Source organism: Chenopodium album, chromosome 19 (genome assembly GCF_948465745.1).
Source record: "Chenopodium album chromosome 19, dcCheAlbu1.1, whole genome shotgun sequence".
In the NCBI taxonomy this organism is placed as follows: domain Eukaryota; kingdom Viridiplantae; phylum Streptophyta; class Magnoliopsida; order Caryophyllales; family Amaranthaceae; genus Chenopodium; species Chenopodium album.
This window is the reverse complement of record NC_137852.1, coordinates 42,450,814-42,469,687: the sequence shown is the minus strand read 5'-3', so window position 1 is coordinate 42,469,687 and position 18,874 is coordinate 42,450,814. Positions and strand designations below refer to the sequence as shown.

The 18,874-nt window shown below is 36.6% G+C and overlaps 3 protein-coding genes across 4 annotated transcripts; 2 read left to right on the top strand and 1 right to left on the bottom strand.

Moving 5' to 3' along the window:
* Positions 1-329: 329 nt before the first annotated feature.
* CID5 (CTC-interacting domain 5) lies at positions 330-2,882 on the top strand. The gene is made up of 3 exons (XM_081652158.1): positions 330-477; positions 1,629-1,989; positions 2,137-2,882. Exons 2-3 carry the CDS (start codon positions 1,651-1,653, stop codon positions 2,281-2,283), a joined length of 486 nt encoding a protein of 161 aa, XP_081508284.1. The 5' UTR covers positions 330-477; positions 1,629-1,650; the 3' UTR covers positions 2,284-2,882.
* Positions 2,883-3,840: 958 nt separating this feature from the next.
* LOC145595928 (uncharacterized) lies at positions 3,841-4,507 on the top strand. The gene is made up of 2 exons (XM_081652359.1): positions 3,841-3,989; positions 4,267-4,507. Exons 1-2 carry the CDS (start codon positions 3,884-3,886, stop codon positions 4,488-4,490), a joined length of 330 nt encoding a protein of 109 aa, XP_081508485.1. The 5' UTR covers positions 3,841-3,883; the 3' UTR covers positions 4,491-4,507.
* A 758-nt stretch (positions 4,508-5,265) lies between these two features.
* On the bottom strand, positions 5,266-11,125 carry LOC145593752 (RNA polymerase sigma factor sigA-like). Of its 2 annotated transcripts, none has more exons than XM_081650094.1 (10): positions 10,968-11,125; positions 9,277-10,015; positions 8,677-8,875; positions 8,484-8,576; positions 7,989-8,117; positions 7,686-7,739; positions 7,512-7,589; positions 7,051-7,113; positions 5,912-6,024; positions 5,266-5,679 (listed from the first exon to the last, which is right to left on the bottom strand). In XM_081650094.1, exons 2-10 carry the CDS (start codon positions 9,942-9,944, stop codon positions 5,571-5,573), a joined length of 1,506 nt encoding a protein of 501 aa, XP_081506220.1. In that variant the 5' UTR covers positions 9,945-10,015; positions 10,968-11,125; the 3' UTR covers positions 5,266-5,570. The 2 variants fall into 2 exon arrangements, with proteins under 2 accessions (XP_081506220.1, XP_081506221.1); XM_081650095.1 differs by having other exon boundaries at positions 9,277-9,936.
* Between the last annotated feature and the right edge of the window lie 7,749 nt (positions 11,126-18,874).

The window sequence follows — 18,874 nt, the reverse complement described above, 5'->3', positions numbered from 1 at the left end:
CAAATATGGAAACAAAAAATAACACAAAACAAAAATTAACTCTAAAAATATCACAGCGAAATAAACAACGTAAAAGCGCAAAACCATCTCACACAAAACTTTTACGCTTTTTTTAATTTTAGAGTATTTCCTGTGTGTTATGTTGAGGTAGTTGCCAAATGCCAATAATTGTACAAATATATGTCATCCACATCATGCTAATAAAATGGATTAGTGGTTGGTTAATAAAATTATGTAATTAAATTAAATTTCCTAAATTAAATTAAATGGTGTAGTAGCCAAACGGTTACCATTATTCTCAGAATCTACCCCCCTTATATATTTGCGGAGTACGAGAATTCCAGAAACAAAAGTAGCTTCATTGTTCTCTTTCTCTCTCTTGTAGACCTTCGCACCTTTTCATCTTCGATCATCAATCGCAATCATTTCTAGGGTTTGTTTGTTTTTCTCTTCGATCGATTAATCAATCGTATTATTGTGAGTACTTTTCTCTTTTCTTTGATGTCTTTCATCGTTGATCATCATTCTTTTGATCATCTTTCTTTTGAACTATCTTTGTTTTGATTATCGATTGACTTTGAAATGACGAGTTCTTTTTTTTATTTATTTTTGTAATTTTAGTCTATTATTATTGATTTTTGTTATTTTGATGTTTGTTTGATTGTATGAATGATTTTTTGTTGTTTGATCATTGTTTCTGCTTTTTGTTGCTATTGATTGTCGATAAATTGTTGATTTTATCTTTGTTTTGCGATTAATTGTGTTGATTTTGACTGGAAATGAGGTATTCTGCTGGGTTATTGGATTAATTTTATGTTGCCCTAATTTATTTTGGTGAGAAACAGATTGATTTTGGGAATTTAAAGCTAGGTTAAATTTGGTATGAGTATGTTGATTTATATATTTGTGGAGTAGCTAGTATGTTAATACTACTTGCTACCTAATGAATACCTACTATCGTTCTGTTTTTGACCTTATGATATTCTGGGGATTGTTACTTGCTTAAAGAAATTATGGCCTGCTTGCTGGCTTGTTTTGGTATTTGGTATCTGCTCGAATGTTGTCGGGCTTGTGGCAGTTTGATGACTCGTAATCTGATAGTGTTTGTTACGGAGCTCGTTGCAGAAGTTTACTGCTCTTTCTAATCCAAGAAACAAGTCGTTTAAGTTGATTTTTGTTGCTTTGGACATGGTTAGAAATGAGAACTCTGTAAAAGTTGAAAGTGCATTCTTATTGTATAATGGCATTTAGTGTTGCTTTGGTAATATAAAATGAAATACGATACTGCAGATTGATATTTCACGTTGCGTTGATATTGTAGAATGACTCGTGTTTTGGATCAAAAGAAATGTGTCATAGGGATTTTATCTTGTCATGTTGACTATTCTGCTGTGTATTGTTGAACGGGTATAACAGATTTTAAAAGTTATAACAATATTGCATATTTCTTTTTCGCAGAAGTTGGAAGTTTGAAATTTGTATTTTTGCCAATAATTTCACAGAATCAATCTTTTTTTTCATTGAGAATTTGGGGGAGCTATTATTTCTAGCAAACAGATTTGGCTTGTTGTTGGGCATTGGGTGTAAGTGGCCATAATTGATGTGTTTTTTTTTTGCTTTTACTGCAGGATTTTCCAGCAAGTTGCAACAATGAAATCAAGCACATCGTCTTTGAATCCAAACGCTGCTTCATATGTACCAATCTCCAAGAGAGAGGTAAATGAGCATAAAGACCCTAAGACCCTTCCGAATGCTGTTAGTGTAGTTGGTCTCCCTACTAAGGATGACAAGTTGAAGAATGCTGCTGATGGTGTATCTTCCGAATATTCTCAGGAAACAGACATCAAATTCATGGATGAAGAGTCTGAGATGGACCTAGCTTATCTACAAATGATGTTTCCTGGTGTTTCTGATCAGTCTGTTGCCGATGTCTATTATGTTAATAGCGGTGACCTAGATTCTGCAGTTGACATGCTGACCCATTTAGAGGTATTTCTCTTGTTTTTGCTTGTATTATTACAGTTCTTTGTTACTTCATTATATAAATTTGTATAGAGATTGATTGCATTAGAACAGAACAATGCAAGTATTTCGCAGCCTGTTGATAACTTTGGTCTCTGCTCTGTCTGTATCCAGGCTGTTGATAATATTCCTGATGCTTTGGATATCAAACACCCCGAAGCACCTTCTTCTTCGAGTGAGTACTCATCTGCAAAGGGTGTGATTGCAACAGGTGAATCTAGCAGCTCTGTCCGTCCATCTGATCTAGCTGTTGCTACCTGATCTTTCCTCTGCAAGTCGATTTACAACAGCAAAACTTAGCTACATTGATATCTGTGAATAGAGTGGGTATATGTGTGATAATTTGGATATTGGGAGAACACTGGAGCCCTTTATGTTTTTAGTTGTATAGCTTTACTTCGAACAAGAACATATTTGTTCTTTAGGAGAGTCATTGCTAGTTGGTTTTACTGGTCTATTGGCTGTTTGTCTGAAAAAAATTGCAGCAAACCTTTTAACTTAGGTTAAATTTCAGCTTGTCTTTCAATGATAGTAATCTTTTCCGATTGTGTGGGCTTAGGAGCTCCACAACAGTTGGCAGGGATTGCTTTTTATCAAGTGTTTGAAATGTAGGATATGTCTGTGATGCTCATATCGAGTGACACAATGTAACAAGTGTTTCTTGGTCTCTTAATTTGGAAGATCGATTTTGCAAGAACTGTATGATGTTTGTTTTCAGTTTTGGTACTGATTAGCAACTTGGCTCTTGACCGTAATTTTTTCAAATCCCAAGTGAAATTGGGGCGTGGTCTAATATGCATTTCTTGCTTAACAGTAGAATAACTTTGTTGTCCAGGATTACCTTGTGAACTCTGAAATGCATTTTGAATTTATGATCGTGGTAAACTTTACTATACATACATCCTCCTTTCTTTTTTTTTACATGCACCCTCTATGCAAGAAAAATACATAATCATGTGGGATTTTGCAGACTTTTCTATCTATACTTTTGAATACTTCGTATAACTTCTAACTACGTATAATTTTTCTAAAAATTAAGTTGAGACATTTTCACAAGGTAAGCTTGATTCTAAAAATGGTGAATTTTTGGGTTTTGTATGGTGTATACAATAATCAATATGAACTATGCCATGCTTGGTTTTGTAAATCATTTAGTTATTGACAATTTGACATTGTTGGGTCATTTTGTATAATATGAGACCTAAGGAATTTTTTGTTCTTAATCCACAACTATTTTGATTGTTTTAATAGTCTTAATACAATTGGACTATATATAGCAGTATAGCACAATGGCCCATCATTTCTATGTATAAAAATCTATAAATACATTTATGGACTAAATCAATTACTACGTATGTGAGTAATCTGAGTATGAATATGAAGTACAAAGTATAAAGCTTTAATAACTTTTGTTTGAAGTGTAATAACATCAAATGTGTGTAAGATTGACAAATAAAATCTTACTTTTCATATTTAAGGTCACGTGTTTAAGACTTACAAATCAGACAATTGAAAATTTTTATTTTATGTAAAGAGAAACATGTAACATAAAATACATCGTAACAACGTCCTTTAAAATTATACAATGCTTGCCAAGGATAATTTAGTTTATCCTCTATTGTTACTGACAAAAACAAATTATTGTCCTAAATTTCATCCCATTTAAATAACCAACTGTACAATTCAGACATCCCATTCCTTGCTCATATGGCTCCCGACTTCTTGTCTTTCCCACCCCATGCATATTTGCCTATAAAAGGAACCAAACGTAGCTTCATATTTGCATCCACAACAATCTCTTTTCCATTTACACCCTTCATTGTTACAGAGATCGAAATCGAGATCGAGCTAAGAGTTAAGTATGGCTTCGAAAACTTTACTTGTGCTATGCATTGTGGCTGTTGTTTTCGCGATTGCTTATGCTGGGGAAGCAGCCCGAGAGATGGCTGTGGACTCTAACAATGCTGGTGAGTTTTTATGTATTTTGTTTACATGCCGTCTATTCAATTTGCCAATTTTTAATAATAAAGTCACGTTGATAGTGTAATTTGAACTAATAATGTGACAACTAAATCTTGACGTATAGTGACATTTTTCTAAGAAGAATCTTAAATTAAAAGGTTATTATATTCAACATATATTCCTTTTTCTTATGCATTTGGGCTTTGTATATCTTTGAATTAGTAACGTGACAATTAAATCTTACTTGTAACTTTTTCTTGATGCTTTTAAATGGTCATGTAGCTCACAACAAGGCGAACGGTATAGAAGATGCCAAATACGGTTACCCTGGCCGAGGTGGATACCCTGGCCAGGGCGGTGGAGGATACCCTGGCCACGGCGGTGGAGGCTACCCTGGCCATGGCGGTGGAGGATACCCTGGCGGCCGTGACAGCTGCCGATATGGATGCTGCGGTCGTCGTGACTACAACGGTGTCTGCCAAAGGTGCTGCCCTCATCCTGTCTAAGCTAAAATGCTGTTGATCCTCAAAGACTAAAAACTTAAGCCTAAACAAATTATTAATGGAACTTTAACTAGCTTTCAAGTGTACGTTCGTTACAATAAAAAGCTTAAAGCTTGCTATGTAATGTAGTAATGTTATTACGTTGCCTAGCCAATTATCGTGTTAAGTGTTCGTGTAATCATGTCGTTTTTAATATTTATGTAATTGTGTTCAATTTTATGTAATTGTGTTCAATTTTCTGCATATATGCCCATGTAGTGTAGGCTGGAATTCGACATGTCAACATCATAATGGATACGGAATGAATTTTAATCTGAAAAGATCCTAAACAATGATAAATAGACGATTGAGGATTAATGTAGGCTACACTTAAAACATGGCCAAATGCCATAACTTCCTCGGCTTAGGACACTTTCACTTACTCGACACCAAACTAAGAACCGCCAACGTAACAAGGGTAAGCACCACCAACAAAGCCAGTAAGTCTTGGTGGAGACCTTCTCAAGCTATTGTATGAGACAACCAGGATGAGACTGTTTCACACTAACGTATTGTGAGACAAAAAATTAGAACTCGAAGCTTCAAAGAAAGTACTGCGTATGAAGTCACCCCAATCTCACAATATGTAGCTTCACAATAAATTATTGTGAGACTTCATAACAGGCTTTATTTGCCCTTAAGATATCGTAGGTTTCCCTTAACACCGGGATAATTATTAAAAATAGCATATCCAGATGCAAAAACATACAAGTATTATCATCATAAGAAAAGGGCAAAATGTATATAATCATATATATATATGCTTCTATTATATTAGGAAAAAAAATCTTGTATTAATACAGAAGGCATAAGTAGTTGTGCAGTGACCCCCTTACATACAACTATACATTATACAACAATCCTGTTGAATCTCAGAAACAGTGGATAAATTGTCTTGAGAATTAAGATGTGTTCAAATGTAGGCCTCCCCTGACGAAAAACTTCAACTTACTGTAAGAAGTGAATGTGATGTTCATTTCTGTTATATACTTCATATATATACAGTCGATAAGATCTACAATAGACTACAAATTGTATGCCATACTAGTGTTTCACCAACAAGGCATCCATCTTTCTCTTTCTCGCAGCATGTTTTAGTTTCTCCAACGCGACTAATCCAACCTGCCGGACTCTTTCTCTTGACAAACCAATCCTGAAAACAGAATGTATGTCATGTAAATTAGCAGTTGAAATCAAGTCATGTATGAAATTAAGGAAAAAAGAAGCAATATAGAAGTTGGGATTAAGCCTGAATAACATACTCCCTCCGACACAGTTGAGAGTTAACATAAGAGGGACACGAAGATTGAAGAATACAAAGACTAAAACTCTGTATCAAGGAGGGAGAGAGTGAGTTGATGAAAATGATGTATATTCCACCTCACCTTTTGCTAATTTCTTCCCAAGTCAGAGATTTTTCATCCAGGCCATAATAAAGACGTATTATAGCTTTCTCTCGTTGCCTGAGTGTGGTGTCTATAAGATTGCTTACGTCTTGCTGAAAAGAAGAGAAGTCATTATGTTAACAGCTGTGAAAAATGGAATTATACATTTCAATGATCTTATGAATAGATTTTAGAAGCCACGAGCACTGGAGGTATGGTTATAAGGACCTTAAAGTGTACTATGCATTTCTCTGTAAAGTGTAAACATATGATCTCATACAGTCCAAAACTTTTAACTCTAACTGCCTCCGATGTAAGACTAACACGGCTTCTGAAGAGAATATATGCATAACAACAGCAGACACTAGCATTGCTAGATGACAGTTGATCACTATTCTAAAAGAGAGCAAATTAAAAAATTTGCTTTACAACAATATAGCAGGCTAACAAAGGGTCAAAATCAATATAATACTTACAACTTTACAAGTGAAGTAAATACCATTCAAACCGAACTAACATAGCCTAAGCGAGGTTCCATCGGTCCATCCTAAACTATGCACAATTAAAGAAGTAGCCCACTTAGGTTCTAAACCAGAAACTTTTGGCTTCATCCATTGATGTGGAGCAAATCCTCACATTTGTACTAACATTATGCAAATAATGTACTTCCAATGAAAAATAGCTTCATGATCTTAACTACAAATTGTTTTAGATAGCTTTCAGAGCTCCTGATTAGTGATTACCATCAAATATAGCTGGAAGAATTCCCATTGATGAACAGGTCAAATAAATTGTTCAAAATGTAAATAAGTGTTCGACATTTGCTCTTCATTCTCAAATTTAGTTAACCAACACACAGTTATCATTTGTTTTTATCATTCCTTTTTAAAGCAGATAATGAGTTCAATCAATCAATCAATCAAAGCCTTGATCCCATAAGTTGGGTCAACTGCATGAACCAAAAGCTAGAACAAAAAAAGTAGATAATGAGTTAGAACAAAAAAAAAAGCTAGTAAGTCCAACTCGAAGTTTTGGATTGATCAATTAGAGGTGATGCCATTAAGACTATTGTAAAGTTAAAAAGGACAAACAGGTCTTTCAGGAAAATGACACACATAGTCAGATTTAATGTCAATTACCTTGAGTGTCCATTCATCTACACCATGCCATGGGTTATTCTCGAGACGATTATCCGCAATATACTGACAGCCAAGGAAAACAATTCGTTTAGATTATAAACAATAAAATCAGATAAACCAAGAAAAAGTAAAAACAAACTTCTCTAGGCCAGGGATTGATTCACTTCAACTAAGTTTTTAATTTTCAGTTAAAAAGCAGTCTTAATTGGTAATACCAATTTTATATGTGACAATGAGTAATTGCACGTAACAAAAACACTAGTGAATAGGTGAAAAATCATATTTAATTTACAGAATAAAATAATTTCAATTCAGAAAATCAAGTGAATAGATAGGGGCCTAATCGAAGAGCATGACTGCATCATTTATCTTTAGAACTCTAGGATACAGAGGTACGATCCTATAGCACAGATCCTGTTCAAGTAAGGTCGTAACTGCATTGTTTATCTGAATATACTTACACTATGATAAGTCACTCCTGGGAGTCCATTCAAAGAAGGGAAGGCTTCCCTGTCCAGTGACAAGACAGATCTGACAGCCTGCACCAATTATAAGTAACAATAAGAACAAGGACAAGAAAAAACACCACATTACATGCCTTCTATTTTCAATCACAGCAACCAATTTTTACTAACCTCTGTAGCATTCTGAACTTTTTTATGAGTTAAGTTTAAAGACTCGGCAATTCTCTGCAAAAGTTCAGAAAGTTAGCACAATGTATAACAGAAAATAAAAACTCAATGAGTAACAAGTGTTCTTTGCGAAGTAATGAGTATAAAATTAGTTACTAGTTAAAATTAATAAATGTAAGAGATTCTTTTCAAGTTGTATTCTTCTAATTTATAAACAGAAGTATCCTGGGAACAAGTGCTGATATATACCGAAACTAAAAAAAATATTCCAGACATTCTTCATCACATAAAAGGAGAAGAGCTTACATCAATTGATGGATCTATCCCTTTCTCTTCAAGTTTATTTTTTGCACTGCGAATCAAGCTTAGTCTTTCATGGAGATGAGTAGGTAACCGCAAAGTTCTTGAATTTTCCACTAGTGCTCTGGAAACACCCTGAAGAACAAGTCAAACCTTAGAGTAAAACCAGGGGGAGAAGATAAACATAGCCAGTAAATTCTGCAGTAAAATTGAAAGATAGGATAGTACAGCTTCTTCGATTAACTATATCTCGAATTTGGTATTAAAGTGATTAAAGAGGTGTTCAAGTGTATATTCTACAATTGATCCATTAGAATTCTGTTTTACTTCTGTACAAGTAGTTAAATGGACAATTGTATTCCAGGACAAACATAAAAATATCAACACGTTTGATAAGTTATCCTCATCAACTTCCAACAGAAAAAGCAGATTTATTCTCTGAATAACAGTATAATAAGGGTTGGAGAACTACATAGTAACTAACATGAGTAATCCACTTACTTGACGTATCCACCAGTAAACATATGTTGAAATTTTGAACCCTTTGGAGGAATCAAACTTCTCAATTCCGCGGAGTAGTCCAATCAATCCACCCTACATTGAATTTTTGATGAATTTCACATGACTGCTGATGATGTACTAAATTAGCATTAATTAAGCAAAATCCGGATCTAAGTTCATAAAAGAAAGTTACCTGTACAAGGTCAGCCATGTCAGCACCCATGTTCTCATACTTTTGAGCAATTGACATGACCAAGCGTACATTGCTCATAGCCAATTTTTCTCTGGCCAGCGAACACTCAATTAGTTTGGATCTTACTTCAGCACGGTTCATCCTTAAGGAGTTCGCAAGTTGCTCATCAGAAGGTTCACACCCTAGTTTCTCTTTCAGTCTGAAAAGACAATCAAAAGATTACCATTAAAAATTCATAAATTCAGTAGAAAAGTTGCAGCATAGATGGCATGAAAAAACTACTGTTGCAAGCAGCAACAATGACCCTTAATTGCCAATATAAACTGTTCTGAAAATACCTGAGGAGATACAGCTTTTTTATTATAATATTCATTGCCATTTATATTTATCTCAAACTGAGACATGAAGATCATTCGAGAAATAATGTTGTTAAAGAAAGTGTAATCCTATAGGAAATGCCAAGCTTTTTTCCAGCCTAGCTACATGTGAGTTGGAACAAAGGACAGTGTATTTAGCCGTCTCAAGCAATATATTGTGAACAGTTTGTAAAAACTACAGTCCATAAGAAATCTTACAACTAGTGGTAGAAACATTAGCTACCTTGATTTATGCTCCTCCAAGGATAGACCAGCTTCAATCTTTCGAGATAAATTCACAACTTGGGAATGAGTCAGCAGTACATCGTTTGTCATACCTCTCACATACCCAATCGAACGATTCTGGAGAAGCTCAGGACTTACAGTAGTCACTAGAGGCTTCTCTCTCTTGCTTTCTTTTGTGGATATCTTCTTTCCCTGACTTCTCTTCCTAGCATTAATCCTTCGTACTCGAGCTGGGGTTCCTGATGATGTGACACGTGATTCCTTAGGATTATTCTCCCTAAGCACATCATTCATACCAGTGCGTTCAAAGGATAATTCCAACTGCTTTTCAAGCATAGACTTCTGAAGCAAAAGGAGAGCTTCCAGTGGAGTTTCAGGATCCAAAGTCTCCTCTTCTGCAGGAGAAGGTCTTGAAATCCAGGACTCGGTAATTGGAGGAATTGTAGCACCATCTACACATTCTTTAAGAGCCTTGACTGATGATCCTCGGTGATTAAAATTAGCTTTTGCAACAATCACATTCTTTGAGGGAGAAATTTGATGCAGTTCCCCAGTAGTATAAGAGAGCCTTTCGGTGAGATCAGAATAATAGAAAGAGGAGCTCAAAAGCCCTTTGCCAGCACTAAGCCCAACGACAGCAGCCGTGGCCATCTTAAGCCTGAACATGCAACACCATCAGAACATGGACTGCACAACTCCAAAGCTCAAGTGAATCACTTTGTTCCAAGGGTTTTCCCCTACAATGTGCCCCATGTCTCTTTGTTAGCCTTCTCTTCATATTTTTCATTCCTCCACTTTTTATTTTCTAGTGTGGGGAGGCATAGAGAGTGATACAGAAAATAATAGTACAACACGCAGCAACAACACCACAATCACAACCGCAATGCATAGACAAAATCACAACCAATTTAACCAATTGAGCTAGAGTGCATTCGTGTATTCATGCAAAACATTTCTTGACTGTCCTATGGCAAATTCTGTTTTTCTCCTAAACTCTTTCCAACACTTGAAAGTTACTTGACTAGAAAACTTTTCTGCAGGTACCTTGTTATGCCTATAAGGCTAATTACACTTTCTTGAATTGGAACATTATAAGCAGCAAATTTTCATAATTTTGTTTTCCACAATCAATTTCTAATGATCATTTTATATGTTTACAACAGATTTGGCCAATTCAACCTTGATCCAAACTCGAAAATTTTCGGGTTCAGTAACTTATTTTAATCATAGTCTTCTACTTACAGCTGAATCCTACTCATTCTAGAGTGAATTTTTGACATCAAATCCAATAAATTGACAAAGAAACAACTTTAAGCTCTATTCAGAAATATTCAGTTCAAATAAAATTATGCAAGAATATAATATAAACTAATACTTAAAACTATCAAAACTGAATACTTAAAAAAAAAAAAAATACTTAAAACTATCAAAACTGCAAAACACTCATCAAGAATTTAAACAACACATTTCAGAATCAACCCAGAATTTCTAATAAACCAAATTCAAATTAATGCAGCAAAATTTCAATTTTTCTTACATGGGTACTTCATAATCAACCAACAAATCAATATACATATTGCAATTGAAAAAGCCAATAAACATTAAATTGTAAACAGCAAAAAAATAACAAAAAAAACCAATAAATTTAAAAGGGTAGATAAATTATCATATGATCACTTAAACTTTTACCTGAATTTGAGAGTGTAACAAGATTCAGCTTAACAAAATTCAATGACAGTATGTCCACAATTTAGAGATAGAAGAGAGAGAGTGTATGTAAGAGTAATGGTTTGTTAACGGTTTATTGAGCATAAGAAGAAGATTGAGATTATTTATTTTGTATTTGATTTCTCTTTATTTTCTGTGGTTGAGGTTGTCCACGTTTATGGGGTATCAAATGAGTTTATCAACTTATAAGTTATAACAGGTGTGTAGCCCGAGCGTTGCACCGGATTACTACTTTTAAATATATATAATGACATAATGTTGGTAAAAAAAAAAAAAGACTTAACATTGTCTTAATTTTGTTGAATCTATTCGTTTTTATTAATTTTTCTCTACATTGTATAATTATTTATGTGTTTACTTAAACATATAGTAATTTATGTGTGTAAAAATGACATGAGTTAATATTGGCTAAGATGGTAAGAATTTGATCTCATATACATGAGGTCACATGTTTGAATCTTGTGGGATGTTTTTTTCTCAATAGTAACATGAAATCATTGCTACAATGTTGTGGCATAAGTGTAGTGATGTGGCACAATATTAGTGTAGATTTACGTGGAACATAAACGTTTTTAGGAACGCTTTTTAATATATAAGTATAGATATAGATTATAATACACAAATGTATATTCTAGTGTGCGACTCGAATGGAAAATGTCGTTTCATTTTTTACTTCATAGAAGTAATTTTACATTGACGGAGTAAATTATAATTATTTAATGGATGCGACTTAGATATTTTGAAACTTGTTTCTTTATTATTTACTTTGGGTTAGGTCTTAGGATAAATTAATGTCCCAAATTTAATTTGAATTAGATTGATATGTTTTTGGCACACAAATTCTCTAATTTTTCTTTTTTAAGTTTATGTAGGGGTGTTATTCACTATTTAAATGAGAAAATAAACCCTGACTACGTAATATACAACAAAGAATTATACTTATAGCAAGTTCGTGCAAATGTCATGGCATTCAAGATGCACTAGCAACTTAGCTACACCATCTCCTCTGATGATGACAATTGCAATAATGTAGGGGATGAAATTAAGACCTTTTTGAAATCGTGAAATATCATACTAATATTAGACACATGTGAAAAGAAAAAGTATTTGTTGTATCAAGAAATTAATTGATATCATCTATTATTACGTATTGTTTTGAACATTAATTATAATTTTTTTAATGTTTAAATGGATTTATTACACTAGTAGAAAGATTAAAAAATAACTCTTATACGAAATATAAAATAGCTGATGCTCGTTAAGATAACCTCCCTCGAAAGAAAGGGTTTCCTCGCTCGAAAAAAAGTGCGCCCTCTATCTACGGATAGCACTCTACCGGATTCCGGTGATCGTTTTTCTCTGTTCTGAAGACTCTGATTTCCTTTGCAATGGCGGAGGAAATTGTTGCGCTGTGCTCTAATCTACGTATTCAAGAGGAAGAAAACTCCACTATTGATTTAGGGGAGATAAACCCTAATGACGAGGAGAAAAATCTTGAATTGATGCTGATTGGAAAACTTCTAACGCGTCGATCGTATAACGTTGAGGCTTTTAAAAAGACTATCACGAACGCTTGGGCTCCAAGCAGTGGTGTAGCGATTAGGGTTCTTGGCCCTAACTTGTATGCTTTCCAATTCTTTCATTGGAAGGATGTGGAGAAGGTGTTAAAGGGGAGACCGTGGTGTTTTGATAATATGCTAGTTGTCTTGAAAGAAATTGATGGCAATGAACAACCAGAAGAGGTGAAGCTAACCGAATCTCCTTTTTGGGTTCGAGTTAAAAATTTGCCTTTCAATTGTCGCTCGGATGCTCATGTGAAGAGATTGGTGGAAGGTATGGGGGAAATTCTTGAATTAGAGGAAGATGCTCTGGGTGTAGGTCGATTTAGGCGGGTGAAACTCATGCTTGACATTACTCGCCCACTAAGAAGATACCAGAAAATCAAAGATCGAAGGGGCATGGAGCTCCAAGTCGATTTTGCTTATGAACGTCTCCCTTTCTTTTGTTTTGCGTGCGGCATCATGGGGCACTCCGAACGTGATTGCCTTGAGGTTGCTGAAGAAGAGAAGCATGAGAAACTCGGGTGGAGCACTGCCTTGAAGGCCACTCCAAGAAAGGGGATCTCAAAGGAGAAAGAAGAGATGGGAAAGTTTCTGTCAGCAAAATGCTTAGTTTTTGTGACTAAGCAACCAGAGGTGGACTGCCAGGGGACAGGTGCAAATAAGGAGGTGAAGGATTGCAGGGAGATGCCTCTCTTATGTGTGGACAATCTGGAATCTAGTGATAAAAGTGCCAGCGAAGCTACTGAGGTTGTACCTCAAACCACAAGCCAAAATCTCACTGAAAGCAAGAAGGTAACTCATGACTTTTCCAATGAATCCTCTGCTGTTCATATGCCTTTCCTTGAGATGAGTAGTTTTAATGTGGGGTCCACAAATTCTGATGATACACGTATGAAGAGGAAAAAGGGACGTGAATTAATTGTGAATAAAACAAAATTAGTTCCTAACACTTCCCGTAAAAGGCAATTTGATGATGATGATTTGTCTTCTATTAATGATGCTCATGAGGGGAAACGTATCAAGCAGAATGATGGTGCAATTGCAGAGGGGAGTGTGAATATGGAAACTGATGTGGCGGCGGAGGTTGGCATGGACCAACCCCGCCTCTCTCAATGAATGCTCTTGTTTGGAACTGCAGGGGACTGGGTAACTCCCTGTCAGTTCGACAGCTCCGTAAATGGAGTAATAAATTTACCCCCGATATGATTTTTGTATCGGAAACTATGATCAATAAAATAGAGGTTGAGAAGTTGAAGGACCGTTTGGGTTTCGAGAATGCTTTGGGTGTGGCTAGTATTGGGAAGGCTAGTGGATTGTGCTTGTATTGGAGGGAAAAGGTGACATTTTCATTGGTGTCCTTCTCTCAAAATCATATATGTGGGGATATTGTTGACTTGGTTGGAACTTGGAGATTTGTCGGGATTTATGGATGGCCAAAGGAGGAAGATAAACATAAGACATGGGCTTTGATGCGTCACCTCTCTGCTGAATCTCCTCATCCCATTCTCTTCGGTGGGGACTTTAATGAAATTCTCTCTTACGGGGAGATCGAAGGTGGTGCTGACAGAGGAAGGAAAGAGATTGAGAAATTCCGTGACATGGTTGATGATTGTGAGTTGCGGGATCTGGGGTATGTTGGGAGTTGGTATACCTGGAAAAGGGGGAATAGCATGGACACTCGTGTTAGAGAACGCCTTGACAGGTTCCTTGGGTCTCGGTCTTGGCATAATCTTTTTCCGAATGCTATTGTTGAACATTTGGTTCGCTATAAGTCTGACCACAATGCTCTTTTGCTGAAGTTGAATGAGGGGCGAAAGAAGAAAAAGAACAAGACAAAGAACTTTCGGTTTGAAACCGGGTGGCTCTTGGATGATTCGTGTGAAAATGCAATAAGGGAGGCATGGGATAGCTCGGCTGGGGTCACTACATTTGAGAGAGTTGCTACTGTTGCTAGAGGACTTGGGAAATGGAGCAAATCAAAGTTTCACCAGTTAGAAAAACAGATTGAGGATGTCGAGAAAGCTCTACAAAAGGCTCAACTAAAGAAGTCGTCTTTGGAAAGCATGCAGGAGTGTTCGGCCATTGAGAAGAACTTGAATGATTTGAATGCCAAATTAGAAGCTTACTGGTATATTCGGAGTAGAGTATCTGAGATCCGTGATGGCGACAGAAATACAAAATATTTCCACCATAAAGCTTCCCAGAGAAAAAAGAAAAATTTTATTGGTGGAATTTTTGATGAACACGGAGTCTGGCATTCTGATGAGGAAAAAATCGAAGAAATAATCTCGAAGCATTTTGGGAATTTATTCACATCTTCCTCTCCCTCTGAAGCTGACATTCACGATGCTCTTGAGAATATGAGGCCATGTATTTCCCCTGCCATAAATTCAGAGCTCCTCCGTCCTTTCACAAAAGATGAGATTTTAGAGGCGCTTAAGCAAATGTACCCCTGCAAAGCCCCGGGCCCTAATGGTATGCACGCTATCTTCTATCAACGTTTTTGGCATATTGTCGGGGATGAGGTAACTTCTTTTGTTAGTAGTATTTTACATGGTTTTTCGTCCCCAAAGCCTGTTAATAATACTAACATTGTTCTTATTCCGAAAGTTGACTCCCCCACTATTACTGCTGAATATCGCCCTATTGCTCTGTGTAATGTTCTTTACAAGTTGGTGTCAAAGTGTATTGTCATGAGGCTTAAAAATATTCTCCGTGATATTATTTCTGAAAATCAGAGTGCGTTCGTCCCGGGTCGTCTTATTACTGATAATGCTCTTATTGCCCTGGAAGTGTTCCATACTATGAAAAATAGGAGTAAAGGCAAGAAAGGGACGATTGCTATGAAGCTGGATATGAGCAAAGCTTATGATAGGGTGGAATGGGGATTTTTGAGGAAATTGCTTTTGACCATGGGTTTTGACGGCCGTTGGGTAAACTTGGTGATGGACTGTGTGTCATCGGTTTCGTACTCCTTCGTTATAAATGGAGGAGTCTGTGGTTCGGTTTCACCTACTAGGGGTCTCCGACAGGGGGATCCTCTTTCCCCGTATTTATTTATTCTGGTGACTGATGTTTTCTCTAATATGCTTCAGAATAAAGTGAGTGACGGGTCTCTTCATGGGGCCAAAGCTAGCCGCAACGGTCCAGTTATCTCTCACCTTCTCTTTGCAGATGATAGCCTACTTTTTGCCAGAGCCAACCGACAGGAATGCAAAATTGTAGTTGATTTACTCAACCAGTATGAAAAAAGCATCCGGGCAGAAAATTAATTATGAAAAATCGGAAGTCTCTTTTAGCAAAGGGGTCCCTTCTGAACTTCGAGAAGGTTTGATGGAGATTTTACATATGCGGCAAGTTGACATACATGAGAAATATTTGGGTATCCCGACGATCGTGGGCCGATCAAAAAAAGCCATTTTTGAGGCGGTTCTTGATAGAATTTGGAAGAAATTGCAGGGTTGGAAAGAGAAGCTTTTATCGAGAGCAGGGAAGGAAGTTCTCCTCAAATCGGTCATTCAAGCTATTCCGACATATTTGATGGGGGTTTATAAGTTTCCAAGCATGATTATTCAGCGCATTCATTCGGCCATGGCGAGATTTTGGTGGGGTTCGACAGATGGGAAAAGGAAAATTCATTGGGTAAATTGGGATTCTATGTACTATGAAATTCCTTGGGGGCATGGGTTTCCGGGACTTGAGTGTCTTTAACGACGCTCTCTTGGGCAGACAAGCGTGGAGGCTTATTAAGGCTCCTTCCTCTTTACTTGGGCGCGTCTTTAAAGCAAAGTATTATCCCAATTCTGACTTCCTGGACTCCTATCTTGGGCTGGCTGGTAGCTACTCGTGGCGCAGCATTTGGGCGTCAAAAGCTATTGTTAAGGAGGGGGTTTTGTGGAAGGTAGGAAATGGCCACAATATCGATGTGTGGGCTGATCCGTGGGTGGCTGATGGTGAGGGTCGATTTATTTTGAGCGAGGTGTCCTCTAACATCTCTAGAGTGAGTGACTTAATTGACCCGGTTAGTAGAGATTGGAAACTTGACATCCTCGATGAGTTTTTTTCTGAGAGGGATAAGCAATGTATATTGGCTATTCCTATTTGTGAAAGGGAGCAGAATGATGAATTGATCTGGGCTTTCTCAAAAACGGAGGAGTATACTGTCAAGTCTGCTTACTTGCTAGGGAAAGGGTGTGATCTTGATAGTTTTCATCAAGCATGGCAGGAAATTTGGAAAGCAGATGTGACCCCGAAAGTTTGTCAATTTTTCTGGAGACTTTGCACGAACACCATCCCTGTTAAAAGCCTCTTGCATTATCGCCACTTAACTTCAGATGTGGCCTGTCCCTGGTGCTCCACCAATGCTGAAACTGTGACTCATGCTTTTGTTGGCTGTGATCGAGTGCGTAATTTATGGACTGATTGCTGCTGTTCTGATATGGCTAGTTGGAGTGAGTTTGATTCATTTTGCGACCTTATAGTAAGCTGGAAGAATTTAGACCCACAGATGGTTCAACGTGGCATGTTCCTTGCTTGGTGTATTTGGGGTGATAGAAATTGCAAGGTGTTCCAAGACAAGCTGACTCCCAATGCTGCTACTGTGCTACGCGTCTACAGACTTGTTGAAGATCAAGGAACATATGCTGCTCGTGTTTATGGGGCTGTGGGTTTGCGGCCTGCTCCCAGCCCGAATATTTGGTGTGCACCTCCTGCTGACTCCGTCAAAATTAATGCTGATGCTAGCCTAGTTGTTGATGGTTGGGTGGGTCTTGGGGCTGTGATGAGGAATCATGAGGGTAAGGTGATTGTTGCTGCCACGAGAAGATGCAGGGCCTGCTGGACCCCTGAGATTGCAGAAGCTAAAGCCCTGCTTTTCGCTCTAAAACTTGGCATGAGGTATGGTGCTACCAAGGTTATTCTTGAATCAGATTGCAGGATCATAATTGATAAGCTTGCTAAGAATGCTGCACCTCTGGAGTTTGATACGGTGCTTGGGGATATTATTGCGTTGTGTACGAATTTTGTGTCTGTTAATTGGTCACATGTGAAACGAGATGGTAATTGTGTCGCTCATAATTTAGCTAAACTAGTGCCTTTTGGACATGAACAATTTTGGGAGAATTATGTTCCCGAAGAGGTTTTCCCCTTTGTACTCATGGACGTTTTGTCCCTTAATTAATTGATGGCTTCTAGTTGGTTTCAAAAAAAAAAAAAAATAGCTGATGCTCAAAAAAAAAAATTTAACAATAAAGAGAGTAACTAATTAAAGTATATTCCTTTTACAAACAATTACTCCATATTATTTTTTTTTTTTGAAAACTACTCCATATTATTTTAGATTTTAGTATATGATCAAGAAATATTAGAATTGACAAATATAATTAGAGCTAATGGTTTAAAAAAAAATTTAAAAAAAATGGTTATAAGATATTAATTAAGATGTTAATATGAAATGAGGACAATCTAGATAAATGTAAGTGGCACAAGCTTATTGGCTAAACAAGATATCGGCTCCTGTTTTGAGTGGTGCATATCCCGCCAATTTGCACCCATCAACTTCTCTCTTCTGCCTAGTCACTAATTACTCCAAAAAAAAAAAAGGAAAAAAAATTGTTTTTTTTTTAAAAAAAAAAAAAGCCCAAATTGGTTATGATTCAGCAAATTATACGTAGTATTAAAGGCCCATAACATACTACAGTAGTAAAATACCATAGTCCATAGCTATTTAGCCATTATAAGTTTATAACATGTGTTTTTTAGTGAAGAAAATACATTAATCTTCTGTTAAAAGATAATTGGATGATTTAAATTTAAAATCTAAAAAGACTACGGGGACTTTAATTTTTTAGTGTGACTGTCACAGTCTGAGCGTTTTGACATTAAATTGTGTGTGTGTGTGACGTTATCTTGCCTTTAGGCGGCAAAGACGCAAGCCTTTTGCAAAAATAGAGCTTGTGAGCACAAAGGAATACAAGTGGGCGTCTGAATCTCAAAGGGCACTCTCGTCTTTTGATGAAGAGTTTGGAGTACTAATATGTATGAGATGATCTATAAAGGGCTAACAAGAACATATAAGCATAAAAGCAAGGTAACACATGATATAGAGGGCAAGTGATTATGAGATGATACTAATTTATTTAAGGTGACATGCTGACATCATATGAACGTTTTGTAGTAGTGGCATTCAAGTTAGTTGTTACACGATGATGACCTGGCATAACTACCTAATTTTTAAAATATTTTCCCGAAATTTGTGCATGTATAAGGGTGCTTCATCATCTTCCTCATGAAATAAAAATTAAGAAA

Bases quoted from the DNA above. Each gene is read 5' to 3' on its own strand.
- CID5 (XM_081652158.1), top strand. From the start codon at position 1,651: ATGAAATCAAGCACATCGTCTTTGAATCCAAACGCTGCTTCATATGTA. The intron at 1,990-2,136 runs GTATTTCTCTTG...GTCTGTATCCAG, and splicing joins ACATGCTGACCCATTTAGAG to GCTGTTGATAATATTCCTGA.
- LOC145595928 (XM_081652359.1), top strand. From the start codon at position 3,884: ATGGCTTCGAAAACTTTACTTGTGCTATGCATTGTGGCTGTTGTTTTC. The intron at 3,990-4,266 runs GTGAGTTTTTAT...ATGGTCATGTAG, and splicing joins TGTGGACTCTAACAATGCTG to CTCACAACAAGGCGAACGGT.
- LOC145593752 (XM_081650094.1), bottom strand. From the start codon at position 9,944: ATGTTCAGGCTTAAGATGGCCACGGCTGCTGTCGTTGGGCTTAGTGCT. The intron at 8,118-8,483 runs GTAAGTGGATTA...CTTGTTCTTCAG, and splicing joins TTTACTGGTGGATACGTCAA to GGTGTTTCCAGAGCACTAGT. The intron at 5,680-5,911 runs GTGAGGTGGAAT...TTCTGTTTTCAG, and splicing joins TGGGAAGAAATTAGCAAAAG to GATTGGTTTGTCAAGAGAAA.